Source organism: Melampsora larici-populina, assembly GCF_000204055.1.
Source record: "Melampsora larici-populina 98AG31 unplaced genomic scaffold MELLAscaffold_219, whole genome shotgun sequence".
Classification (NCBI taxonomy): domain Eukaryota; kingdom Fungi; phylum Basidiomycota; class Pucciniomycetes; order Pucciniales; family Melampsoraceae; genus Melampsora; species Melampsora laricis-populina.
This window is the reverse complement of record NW_006768976.1, coordinates 1-12,160: the sequence shown is the minus strand read 5'-3', so window position 1 is coordinate 12,160 and position 12,160 is coordinate 1. Positions and strand designations below refer to the sequence as shown.

At 46.6% G+C, this 12,160-nt stretch overlaps 4 protein-coding genes across 4 annotated transcripts; 1 reads left to right on the top strand and 3 right to left on the bottom strand.

Moving 5' to 3' along the window:
* Nucleotides 1-400: 400 nt before the first annotated feature.
* Nucleotides 401-1,527, top strand: MELLADRAFT_73747 (uncharacterized protein; the record flags this gene model as incomplete). Its single annotated transcript, XM_007419500.1, has 4 exons — nucleotides 401-493; nucleotides 592-1,092; nucleotides 1,160-1,322; nucleotides 1,387-1,527. Coding segments are annotated over 3 exons (768 nt in total), but the record flags the coding sequence as incomplete, so codon positions are not given.
* Nucleotides 1,528-4,840: 3,313 nt separating this feature from the next.
* Nucleotides 4,841-5,534, bottom strand: MELLADRAFT_70166 (uncharacterized protein; the record flags this gene model as incomplete). The annotated part of the gene is made up of 3 exons (XM_007419499.1): nucleotides 4,841-5,283; nucleotides 5,357-5,410; nucleotides 5,477-5,534. 3 exons carry the CDS (start codon nucleotides 5,532-5,534, stop codon nucleotides 4,841-4,843), a joined length of 555 nt encoding a protein of 184 aa, XP_007419561.1.
* A 402-nt stretch (nucleotides 5,535-5,936) lies between these two features.
* Nucleotides 5,937-6,917, bottom strand: MELLADRAFT_70165 (uncharacterized protein; the record flags this gene model as incomplete). Its single annotated transcript, XM_007419498.1, has 1 exon — nucleotides 5,937-6,917. The coding sequence occupies one exon, from the start codon at nucleotides 6,915-6,917 to the stop codon at nucleotides 5,937-5,939; it is 981 nt and encodes a 326-aa protein (XP_007419560.1).
* A 4,394-nt stretch (nucleotides 6,918-11,311) lies between these two features.
* Nucleotides 11,312-12,062, bottom strand: MELLADRAFT_114538 (uncharacterized protein; the record flags this gene model as incomplete). Its single annotated transcript, XM_007419497.1, has 2 exons — nucleotides 11,312-11,689; nucleotides 11,754-12,062. Coding segments are annotated over 2 exons (687 nt in total), but the record flags the coding sequence as incomplete, so codon positions are not given.
* Between the last annotated feature and the right edge of the window lie 98 nt (nucleotides 12,063-12,160).

Sequence of the window (12,160 nt, the reverse complement as noted above, 5' to 3'; positions counted from 1 at the left end):
TCTTTTATGTATCAAAGATTGGTACCGTGTTTTTGGTCCTTTGTATAGGACCGACGCTATGCCTGATACTAAGATGCCCATTGTGATAGATTAGTTCCTTTCAAATTTGTATCTTTTTTGTTGTTTTCTTCCTTTATAAGCCTTTGCAAAGCACACGTATAGCCTGTTGTCTGAACCACTATATCCGTCGGATATCCGTCGGTTACTTTTTTTTCTTACTTTGTCGCCCGACCCCCGAACCGACGGATTATCCGGTCTGGGGGGGTTTCTCTCACCTCAGCCGACATCCGGACCCGTCGGGTCCCCGGCGGAGCATCCGACGGATCTGGATGTCGGGGCTCGCCTTGAATACGTACCTTCACCAAACATCATCATATCAACACCACCGCTACCTTGCTCTGCGATCGATCACGTCATTCCACACCCTCGCTGAACTCATCCATCAAGTTCTTATTATCTTACCAACACCAACCTGCGATCAATCCACTCCAACGTATGTATTCGTCTTCATATTTCTTTGCTGAACACCAACGCGAGTTCGCTGACCCCACCAAAAACCTTCTGCCTCCAACCGTTCAATTTTCCATCTAGAAGCTGCCTCTTGTCGCCCTCTCTGTGTTACAATCATGCTCCTTGTCGAATTCGCCACTCGGCTCAACGATCACCATCCTCAACTGGCAAAGATTCTCACTCTTCCTAACCTAATTCATTTCGTCAATCTTGCTAGCGAGGTCTATCAGCGAGCCAACAAAGCCCTCAAATTGTCTTCTGTTGACACTCGAATCATACCCTTCCTACATCTTGCCTTGTCGCTCCCGATTGAAATTGGTGATTATGAAGCCCTTTGGAACCTCACGTTTGCTTCGCTACCCGCCGCTCACAACGATCCAGTCGCCCTAATCCGGACGCACGGCCTGGACCCAAGTTTAAAGCCAAAGGTATACGAAAAATACTTCATTCCCCCTATCTCTCAATGCTTCAAGTGTAACCGCCGTTCTGCGCACAGCCTTGTCCAACGACCTCGCAGGAATGGCTATCTGTACGATCTGGATGGCATCCATTCTGCTGAGTTTCACACCTGGGCTTGTTTAGGTCTGCTCTCCAAGCATCTCTTTAATACGACACTATGAACTGAAAACTAATCTCTTTGCAAGTGCAGATTGCAAAACCTACTACCGCCCGTCGTATTATACACACGAAAAGGTCAGGCATTACTACACTCCAGATCAGGGAATGGACCCGCTTCACTACCAGGTGCATTGTCACTTTGGGTTCTCTCATCGACTTGCCCAAGCCTTCTGGCAATCCCAGATGCTGGGCCAGTAAGTTCCACTGCGATAATCCCCACATGTCGTGCAACTGGCTGAAACTTCTCCCATTCTGAAGTACATCTCATTTCAACCTAGTCAACCTTTTCAACCTTACGTACTTTAATGGTCAGCAAGTGCCCAAGCACCCAGAAGCCGTCTCGATATCACCTAAGATATCGCAAGAACTGGTTCGCGATGCGCTGGACCTCTTCAGTTTGCTCAGACGTTCTCACCGCCGCCGGGCTATTTTACTTCTTCCTGCACACGGCGAACAAGAAGACCGCTTGATCCCTGGGATGGACCGAGAGCTACACCACGTGGCTAATCATGGGTCCGCACATCGAAACCACTTCTGTTCTTTATGTCTCAAAACGACGGAAGTTGAGCATGAAGGACAAAAGCGAACAATGGGTAAGTACCCCTTTTCTACTAGTAACTTCAGGGCCAATCAATGCTATTTCAATTGGTTCAAGACTGACATCAATTGTTTTGGGGTTTCAAGGGATCCGGGCCGTAGTGACTGATGGACTTACTATTGGTCATTGGCGTTGCACTGCTTCATCAGTTCAACTGGAAGAACTTGCCCATCGCGCTGGAGCTCCGCCACCAAACGGTCCCTGCCTAAACCCACTTCCAACGGTTACTTTGAGGTTCTGTTTCGAGCATGCACAGACGTTGAGCGGGTGGTGCGTTGCACAACCTTGCACTGCCCTCGCCGCGCCAGATTCCCAAACGTGTCTGAAACAAGAACATGTAGATGCAATGGCTGCTTTCCAAGTCCGCAAGAAGAAGCACTTTAATCTCAAATCGATGCTCAATCGGCCCGGATCGAATCTGCCATTCAATCCTTCTGTGAACCTCAACCCCGACACCTTGGAAATAATTGACTTGGACAACCTCCACCAGGCTGATGAGGCCGATAGGGCCCATGAAGCTGCCCGCGACGGTGGCATTGCAAAACCCAAAGGCACACCATGCTTGAGTCGTAGTCGGACCCATAACGACCAACTTATTGTGGGGGCCTGTGGGATTATCTTGTCAAGGCAAACGTTTTACAATTCAGAGGCACCTAGTGCTCTGCGGGTAAGATTTCTCTCTCTTCAACAGTTAATGCCGATCATGATCTGTCTGGCTTATCTCTGTCAATCTCCGCAGGACTATCTGGTCGACACCTTCCCGGACGGACTACCAGAGGTCATATTCTACGACAATGCGTGCAATTTACTTCGTGTCATTCACAATGGCGACACCGACCCTGCACCATTCAATAACACCATTATACCCGTCGACCCTTTCCATCATCGCGCCCACGCAGAGAGCGATGAGTTTTGCCGCATGTACAACGACCCGAAACTTTTTCCTGACTTACAAGAAAATGGAGCATGGATATTCAACTCTTCCGCTGGGGAATTGAGTAATATCTGGTACGGTGGCTTCGCATCGATGTGTCGCAACATGCAAGGCATAAGGTATGAATTCTTCCTTGACGAAATGGTGGAGTATCGCAACGAGTGGCTAAGTGCTGCGTTGGCATGTCGTGAGACGGTTACACTTATTGGAATCGGCAAATTGAAGACTTGTGTAAGTGCAATGGTTATTCTTTCTTGACTACGGTTTCCTATCATTTGTAGTCAACAAAGATTTGCCAATCTCTTTGTTTGATGGGGCGTGTTCTTTTTTCTTGCGCTCTATCTAGGTTTGATTATTTCGCCTGGACAACACGTAGATTCATTGGGTGTTTATCTTTGAATGACTGGTTCTAATCTCAAAAAAGCAGACCGACCCCCAGTCATGGCAGTTTGTAGCTTTGGATGAGAAATACTAGACTGGATTGCAAAATGGAAGAGCAAAATGAGAGGTCATGAGAGGGAGCCCTGTTTGAGCTTATCTTGTAAGGTCTTAATGACTGTTGGACTCGTATTATGTGATGAAAACATTTTTAAAAATGTTTTCCATTAAATTCACCTGAGCACGTTCTTTAGTAATTTACAAATGACTGTTTAACTTATATTATGTGATGCCCACATTTTTAAAATTGTTTCCCATTAAATTCACCTGAGTACTTTCTTTAGTAAATTACAAAGTGTTAAAATAAGCGAAACTAGCACCTCACTTGCGAGAAGATTATATGTGAATAATAACGGTATCTGTCTGATCATGTAACCGCAGGGCACTACCAAGCGGTCCTAGTGTAATGGTGAAAAGCCATCGTTTGCAAATGGGAAAGACGCCAATCTGGTTGAACACTTTTATGAACTGATGCGGTAGAATTCTTTTGCCGGTCATCTTACTAACATCATGTATTTATCATATATACACTGAAGAAGTGTATGAATGATGTTCTCGCACCAGTACACAAATATCTCAATCAAACCAGAACACAAACTGTTTGCTTACTGGTTTTTGATGGCATTCACAAACAACAAAGGTACACTGCAAATAATTACAAAATTATCCACCGCCCCCATTCTCTATATCCACAGAGAAACAAGTGGTACTAGGTCTAAGCCAAAAAAAACTAACAAACATCGCAGCTCTACAGCATAGCAGATATCTAAACAGGTTTGAGCGGATAGAGAAGAGATTTAATAACGCCTGCCTGCCAAATGCCAGATGTGCTATGAACATACTGAAAAAGAAAAAGATCATGCAGCCTAAGAAGAGGAGGATACAAGTGCACGTAGACCAAGACGTTTACAAAGGCTTTGGCATCGATGTTCTTTTTCAAAGTGACCGATCAGGCTTGGGCTGTAAGATGCCCACCAGGGGAATCTGAAAAGAGATAGTGATGTGCGTGGTGAGTACAATTTGTTGAAGTTAGACTGCAATAAAGAGAGATGGCTGACTTGCGATCCACCATCATAGAATCAAAGATAACATCTCCTTCGGCATGAAAAGCATGTATCACTGCAGTTCGGTTGTGATATTCGTAGGTAAAGTGAGTGAAGGCATAAAGGAAATCGACGAGGGTGTTTCCTTCTTGTATTGGAGGTAGGTAATCGGTGTCTGGTATGCGTGTCAAGGATTCGCGGGATATCACCTCTTGTATGGTGTATGCTTGATTATCTTGCAAAAGTACGTGGTTTTCCAGCACCTGTAGCAACCCTGGGCCAGCAACGCAGGTGTTGCGTGTTGCGCTGCGCCTGCGTTGCGGTTTTTCTGACCGCAGCGCAACATAGAATCAAATTCTAGGTTGCGGCCTGACCCGCAGCGCAACATCATTTGTCAAATCGATGGATTTTTTGGGCCGCAACAACATTTGTTGCGTTGCTGCCCAAAAAAAATCACAGTTCGGTGTTTTTTTGGCGCTGTTGCGCCTGTTGCGTTGCGCGACGGTCAAGGCGCCGCGCAACCTGACCTCACCATCTGTTGTTGCGGTACTTACCGCAGCGCAGCATGTAATGCAGGTTTGTGCTGCGTGTTGCGGAGCAACGCACCAAAAAACACTTGTGTTGCGGTGTGTTGCGTTGCTGGCACAGGGTTGCCTGTAGGTAGGTTCGGAAAACATATCAATTGCGGGGAAAAGATTTCTAATGTATTAATTGCAAACTAACCCGAACTGAGGAGACCTTTTCAAGCTCGCAGACGGTCAGCTGATTGGCATAAGTCGTCATCTTATTTTTGAAGTGCTCCAACAAAAGCAAGGTGTAACAATGCTGTTGGTTGATACACTGGTAATGGGCTATAGGTTGAAGGCGGTTGCACTTTCGCACTTGAACGGGCAAGTCTATCTCGTTTGGTTGTCGGATCACAGCGGGGTAAGTTGTTTGGAAGTCCCAATAGGAGTTGGGGACTTCATTGTTTAAATCAATGACAACGTTGACGGGGTTAGAATTGCAAACATAAACGGATCGGCCTGCATGGTTCACTGAAAGAATCATATCGTGGTTCCCTGGATTTGAGTTATAAGGCAGCGCCGCTTGACCAAGGTTTGCTCGGGTTTTACAGGTGGCCCTGGCCAGGTGCACTGGCACTATTATATCAGAATGAATTAAAGTGAGTATAAGTTATCGTACACACATATTATGTTGGAGTAAATAACACACCGATAGGTAAAATTTCTGGTCGTGGAGTAAACTGTCGCGCAGAGAGCACTGAGCCTGGAATTTGTTTGTTTGCGTTATTCAAGCTAACCATCAAGTGTGTTTGATTTAGAAATAACTTACGCTGAAGGATCCGTCTATCACGCTCAGAAGAGGTTGCGCGGCAGCTATAGTAATTCATGGTGTTGATGTGGGTTTTGGTATATGATTGAAAGGAGACTAGTAAGTGATAATGTACACAATGCGAGCAAGGAAATGAATACTTTAGCTTCCAACCAGATAGATTCCTTATTTTAAGTGGATCCGATACACTCAATATCCCAAATGTTACATTACGTTGCCACTTCCATTTGCCCCGGTGAACGGGGTTAGTCAAGGCATTGTTTGGATTTCATTTTGAGCGCACCACACACACATCGGGCTATGGACAAGCGACACAAAGCAGGGCACTGAATTAAAACAAACAGAACAGATGAAAACGCCATGGCAGTGCCACGTTAACATGAGGTTTGCAGCAGTGCCACATGGGATCAGTGAGAGGTTTTAAAGGGGGGTGTTGGGTGGTTCAGGGTGCGTGATACCCTTAGATGGGGTTTGGTGGAAGATCGTCATTGTCATCGCTTGGTTGAGAATCGTCTTCGTCTTCAATTGCCTCGGGCTTATCACCAAAACCGCAAACAATATTGTATTCCAACTGGAAATGAGGTCGGGTTACCGCCACGGTGAGGGTTTCCTTGGTGTTTGTACCATCACCCGGCCAGGTTTGAACAAAGAGGTTCATCCTTTCATAACCTACTAAATCCACCCATGCAGCGTACCGATATACGGTTTTTTGTTTGAACACATAATGGGTTCCATAACGCTTCTTCCATTTTTGGATTCGAGCTCTCCGAATTGGGGGAACGCCAGCACTTCGATACCAAGCCAGTAATGATGAGATGAGGACATCATTCCCGGGCCACTCTTGTAAATTCGTAGGCAATGCAGCTGGAGGGTGAAGTAAAGTCGTAGGCAATGCCGGTTGACGGTGAATGTCTGGCTTCACGTCGAGCTGCAACGGGGGGCCAGGCCCATCATTAGATATCGCTGCCCAATTACGAAATGAGACTGCAAACTGGTTACTTACCTCATCACCAAAAAGGCCAGGGCTGACGTTGCTGAACGCAGGCGGGCTAGATGGCTGTGTGCTTGTGACCGTGGATGGTTGTTGAGAATGTTGGGTGCTGTCGTCATCTGTGTCTGTGTCTTCGGTCAGATCGATACAAATGGGTGCAGCACAGGAGCCACCAAGGCCTGTTGTCGTGGTCGGAGCAGTTTGGACTGGATCTGAAGACCCCTTTCTGGAAGTCGACATCAAAGGAGTTGAAGCGTGGTTCGTGATACTGGTGTCTAGATCGGGGTTTAATTTGGGTACCAGCGGTTTACCCAAGCCCAGTCTTTCCAGGGTATCTTTGAGCTCGATGGTGAGGGTCAAACGCTCGTGGGGCAAACAAATGACAATGTTTCGTGATGTGTGGGTGTAGGTGTGAGGGACAGAAACACCTATCTCACGCTGATTTGACATTCATTGAGGTACTTCAGTGATTGTCATAGCATAGTGGGTTTCAAAAAAAAGGTTCTCTTACCCAGTTCCGGATTTCTTCGTCCCATACCACTAGATTTCCATTCCATTCCGCGCCAGCTGCCGCTTGAGCCTCTCGCAGGAGGCTTTGAGAAGTATTCAGCACGGCGACAGGCCCAACACAAAAACCGAACCGCAGGGAAATACGGCCCGCGGTGCGGTGCGGTACGGTCTGGGGACCGTAGGCTGCGGTCCGATTGGCTACGGTCCCACCTCACCGCAGTGTGGTAAACCTGGAAGGAATATGGGTGGGTACCGTACCGCTGCTCACCATTTTGTATGTAATACTCACCGTAGTCCGGAGTGGCCTACGGTCACTACGGTCCTTTTTGTACTCTTCTCACATTCTCAATCCAGCTATCTGTGGTTGCTCCTAATTGCCCGTTTCATCGTTTCCAGCCTATCAATCCCAATTCGGATTCCCTAGTTTGGCTCTGCAACATGTCCAAGCAAGGGATAAGCATGTCTTCCCCTCCCTTTCCTCCCATCATATCTTTGTTTTATCATCGCAATTATCCTTCATTCCCCATCTCCTTTCTCTTCTTTTTCTATCTTTTCCATATGCGTAGAAAACACCCCACAACCCAAGAGGTGGAATCTATGGCTTCTTTCATATCGTCTTCTGCCTCTCAACTTGCTGTACCTGCGACTCAATCTTCTCAATCCCAACCACGTACCCCGGCTCCATCTCGTCGCTCCACTCGTCCTAGCCCTGCTCGTCAAGATCCCAACTTTGTACCAACTTCAGCCAACTCGCGTCGATCATTGTATATGCCCAGTGAAGATGAAGATGAAACCGAAGGTGAAGGCAAAGGCGAAGGCGAACTCGAAGACAAGGATCTACCAGAAGAACAAGATGAACCTTCCGGAGAACCCTCTGCAGACCCTCATACACCGAACAGGTCGAAGAAGCGGCCAGCCAACGATAATGTACGATCTCAACGGCCGAAAAAGGTTCAAAAGAAAGACACGAAGAAACCACTGAGTCGGGCAAAGGTCACTGTAAGTACATGCTATCTTCACTTCAAACAAGACTTGATTGATGCTAACTTTAACTCTTTTCTCTTATCTTCTCAGGACTTTACTGTCCCAAAAGGCGTCGATGTCGACCAACGCAGTCCTGAAGCGCCTGTTGCCAAACCCTTCAGAACCCAAAGTAAAGCAGTTACGCACCTTCTGTCTTATTATAAACCGGTTCCGGTCCAGATGAAGGACGATGTAAGTCTTTCTCTATCTGTCATAACAGTGGCTGCTGTAACTGACGTATCTTTGCTTCCTAGCCCATTGGTGTTCTACGTGGATATGAATGTAAGTATTGTCCGGAGACGTTCACACGCGGTGTCGACGGAAACAGCAATCTCTACGGCCATCGAGACGGCGGCAAGTGTCGAATCCCTTGTTCCGGCCGTGCTGAAGCGATGAAACAGAAAGATCACGGACTTGGCCTGACCTATCAAGAACGGATGAAGGCACGAGAACGCGAGCATTCAACCAATGCATCCGCAACCAATTCATCATCAGCATTAATGAACTCATTTATGAACCGACCTCCATTCAGTGTTGATATCCTGAATGTGCTATTGGTCATCTGGCTCTTGCGTCATGCCCTCCCATGGGCTAGATTTCACGATCCAACACTCAGGGCCGCATTTCACCTCACTCACGCCAAGGCGGATCTCAGGAGCTCGACTTGGGCTGCCTCGACCGCAAAGGAGTTATATTTCTCAATGTATGATCAGCTATTAAGCAAGATCAAAGTAAGTTTTCTCATCTTGCCTGGTTTAAAACACAACCACTAATCATCGTTTTGATTTGAAACTATAGGATAACAAAAGCAAGATCTGCCTTGTCCACGATGGATGGACCACAAAGGGCAATCGCTTAGCTTTTATTGGAGTAACCGCGACATGGATCGATTCCAACTGGAAGTTCCAATCAAGCCATCTTACTCTGAAGTTGGTAACGTGGCATCACTGTGGTGTGTTGCTTGCCAGGCCAGTCGGGAAGTTCCTGATTAAACATGGACTTCACAAGAAAGTGCGTTCTTTTTTTTATTTCTATCTATCATTAAACTTTGACCGATGTCAATATCCAATAGGTATTAGCACAAACTACGGATTCGGGTGCCAACAACAAAACCATGGCGGACGAACTGGAGAAGATGTTCAAGAACTCGGATGAATCGATCTATTGGGATTCATCAGCAAATCATGTCAGATGCTACTGTCATAAACTCGCACTCGTTGTCAAGCACGGCCTCAAGACAATGAACATCCCAGCCGGTCACACAAAACCAACAACTCAACCGGGGGCAACTATTCCAGTACCCACCTTGGTCCTCAATACCGGTGAAGACGATGTGGAAGTTCAGACATCTGATTCATCAGATGAAGATGACGCAGGTTTAGTACCCACATCTAACAATCTCGATTGTGAAGATGACGATGGGAACGATGGTGAACCAAGTGACACAACCGAGATAGTCAAACGAGCATTATTGAAGGTCTGTATTTGATTTACATCTTCGATCTTTGTATCCTAGCGCTTACTTGATTGTATCTACTCCAGTGTGATAAGGTCATATCTTTGATCTGTTCGAGCTCTTCACGCCGGCAATGGTTTAACACGCGTGCCAAAAAACAAGGACTCAAAAGCATCATCCATGGATGGGGAGTAAGGTGGAATGCGAAAGCCGATAGCCGAAGGCGTGCGGCGGCTGGTCATGAGGTAAGCCACTTCAATTTGCTCTTCGGCGTGTATATAGTTATCTAACAGTTCTTGAATATGAACAATAGATTATCAATGGCATGTTGCACACGGACTCAAAAACAAATCGTTTCTTCCGAGGGTTAAGTATCACAGAAGAAGAATGGGACACAGTGCGCTCCGTGAACAAAGTGCTTGAGGTATGATCTTTTTTGCTTTTTATCTATTTTTGCTACACAACCTCTTCAATTGTTGAACAAAATATGATCCAGGTATTCGAGCGAGCCACTAAACGAATGGAAGGATACTTTCCGTCGGGTTGCAAAATATTATCCGAATATCGTAAGGTACAGTCCGAATTGCAGGTACTTCAACAAGGCAGTACATTTCCCAGCCTAGACACCATGATCACCGAAATGCTCAAGTATATCAAGCAGTACGCCAACGAGGCGGCGGAAACCGAGGTTGTACAAATGGCAACAATACTTAACCCTCGCCACAGATTGAACTATATCAACAAGTTCTACCCTGATGTCGCTGTTCAGGCAAGCGTATCAATCGATGCCATTTTCGATCAGTATGCTGAAGACATGCCAGCACCACGTGCACCTTCAGTTGAAGTTGTCGAGACCAATCAACCAAATGCGAGTGACGACGACGAGGATAACTTGTTTCCAGCTGCGCCTGCAACTGAAACTGTTCAGGATGTCAAACTGGAATTGAAACATTATCTCGAGGGTGCAAATCCAATTGGAAAAGGAACCAGTGCGCTTGATTGGTGGGCAGTGAGTACAAGTTTTGCCTTGAATGTCTCCTAATCACTATAATGTTTACTAATATTGCATTTGTTGATGCAGAGCAACGAAAAAAGTTTTCCAGTCTTAGCCACCATGGCTCGAGACTACTTATCTCTACCTGGCACTTCGTGCTCGGTGGAGCGGACCTTCTCGTCAGCTGCCGACATCGCAGTATCAAGCCGAGGCTCAATGAAGCCATCGACAGTCTCACAATCAGTTGCTTGCCAAGAATGGCTGAAGAACAAGGCAGTGCCTTCTGGGAAGTTCCAGGAAGCAGTGACCTACCTATTAGATCATGAGTTGCGAGAAGGAAAAAAGAAGGATAAACAGATTTGATGGTTGTTTTGTTTTATTCAATTTTCTTTTTTTTACAATAATTACTCTCTTTTAACTTGTTTCCGAATTCAAATTACAATCTTCTACTTTCTGTCTTTTATTTTACTCCCCCACTCATTTAATACGGCGCGCGATTGTGTTTTTCCTATCATTTAATTAAATTTTTATTCTCCTTGATTTTGAGCGTAGTGTACTCGTAGCCTACGGTGACTACGATGACTACGGTACGGTAGACTACGGTGTCACCGCACCGTAGTGTGGCCTTGTCAATAGTAGTACCCATGACTACACTACGGTTACGGTGAGGTTTCAGACTTAGACCGCACCGTACTGTAGCCGAGACCGTTTTCCACTGCGCTACGGTACGGTTTTTGTGTTGACAGGCCACTCGTTGAAATATTGGGATATAACTGGGTGGTTCGACATCTGAAGTATGATGTCAGTCAGTGATTTAACGGCGCTGGGGTTGCGTTGCGACATGAGACAAAGAGCATAAGTCTAACTTACTCGGGTGATAAGGTTAAGCGTAATAACTTTGGTATGATCGGTGACCTTAGGTTGATCGATTAGAGGTTTTGATTCCTTGCGCGATTGTTCGGCGGCGTAGTGGCGCGCGGTAGCCAGCAATGCTACTCCTTCATCATCAAACAGGTGACCGACTCGGCGAACGCTCTGGGCACACTGTGGCGGAAGGATTCTGCTTCGTTTTGCTGCGGGTAAGGGGGCTGGGGGTGCAATCCGTACTTGAGAGGTTGTCCCTTGCAGAGTCGCAATTGCAGGAATCTGTGCCGCTGGCGGAACCTGCTGTTCTTGGACTGGTTGTCCCTTGGGGCGATGAACGTAACAGCCTCCTGGAGGCGTGAATTGTTGACAACACTGCATATAGAGTACGTACAGAAATTCAGTTTCTGTATCTCGCTGTTGATCAAGGTTAACTTACAGATTTGCAATAGAGAGAAGTACATCCATTATGACCTGTCTTTTTGTGACTCTTAGCTGTTGGGCCTACATTAGGACGGGCACAGTCAACAGGTGGCGCAGTTTGATTCGGGCGGTTTGAGTTAGATGTCTTGCTCTTGTTCGGTGGGCTCGTTCGAGGGGCAACAGGCATCCCTTTAATGTTAACCGGGGGGCCGTGGGAAGAAGGATCAAAAGGTATAGGATACGTGGCACCGGCGTTGATGCACGCGATCTCGTGGCGGAGCTGGTTGAGCTTGAATGTTCGGACGTAATGCTTGGCGGTGGGGCACTAGGAAGGGAAGTAGAGCAACGTTAGGGGAGTGACATTAAGGACAAGTCCAAAAATGACCGAGGTTTGGTACCCACTACGACGTTGATTGTGTCCTG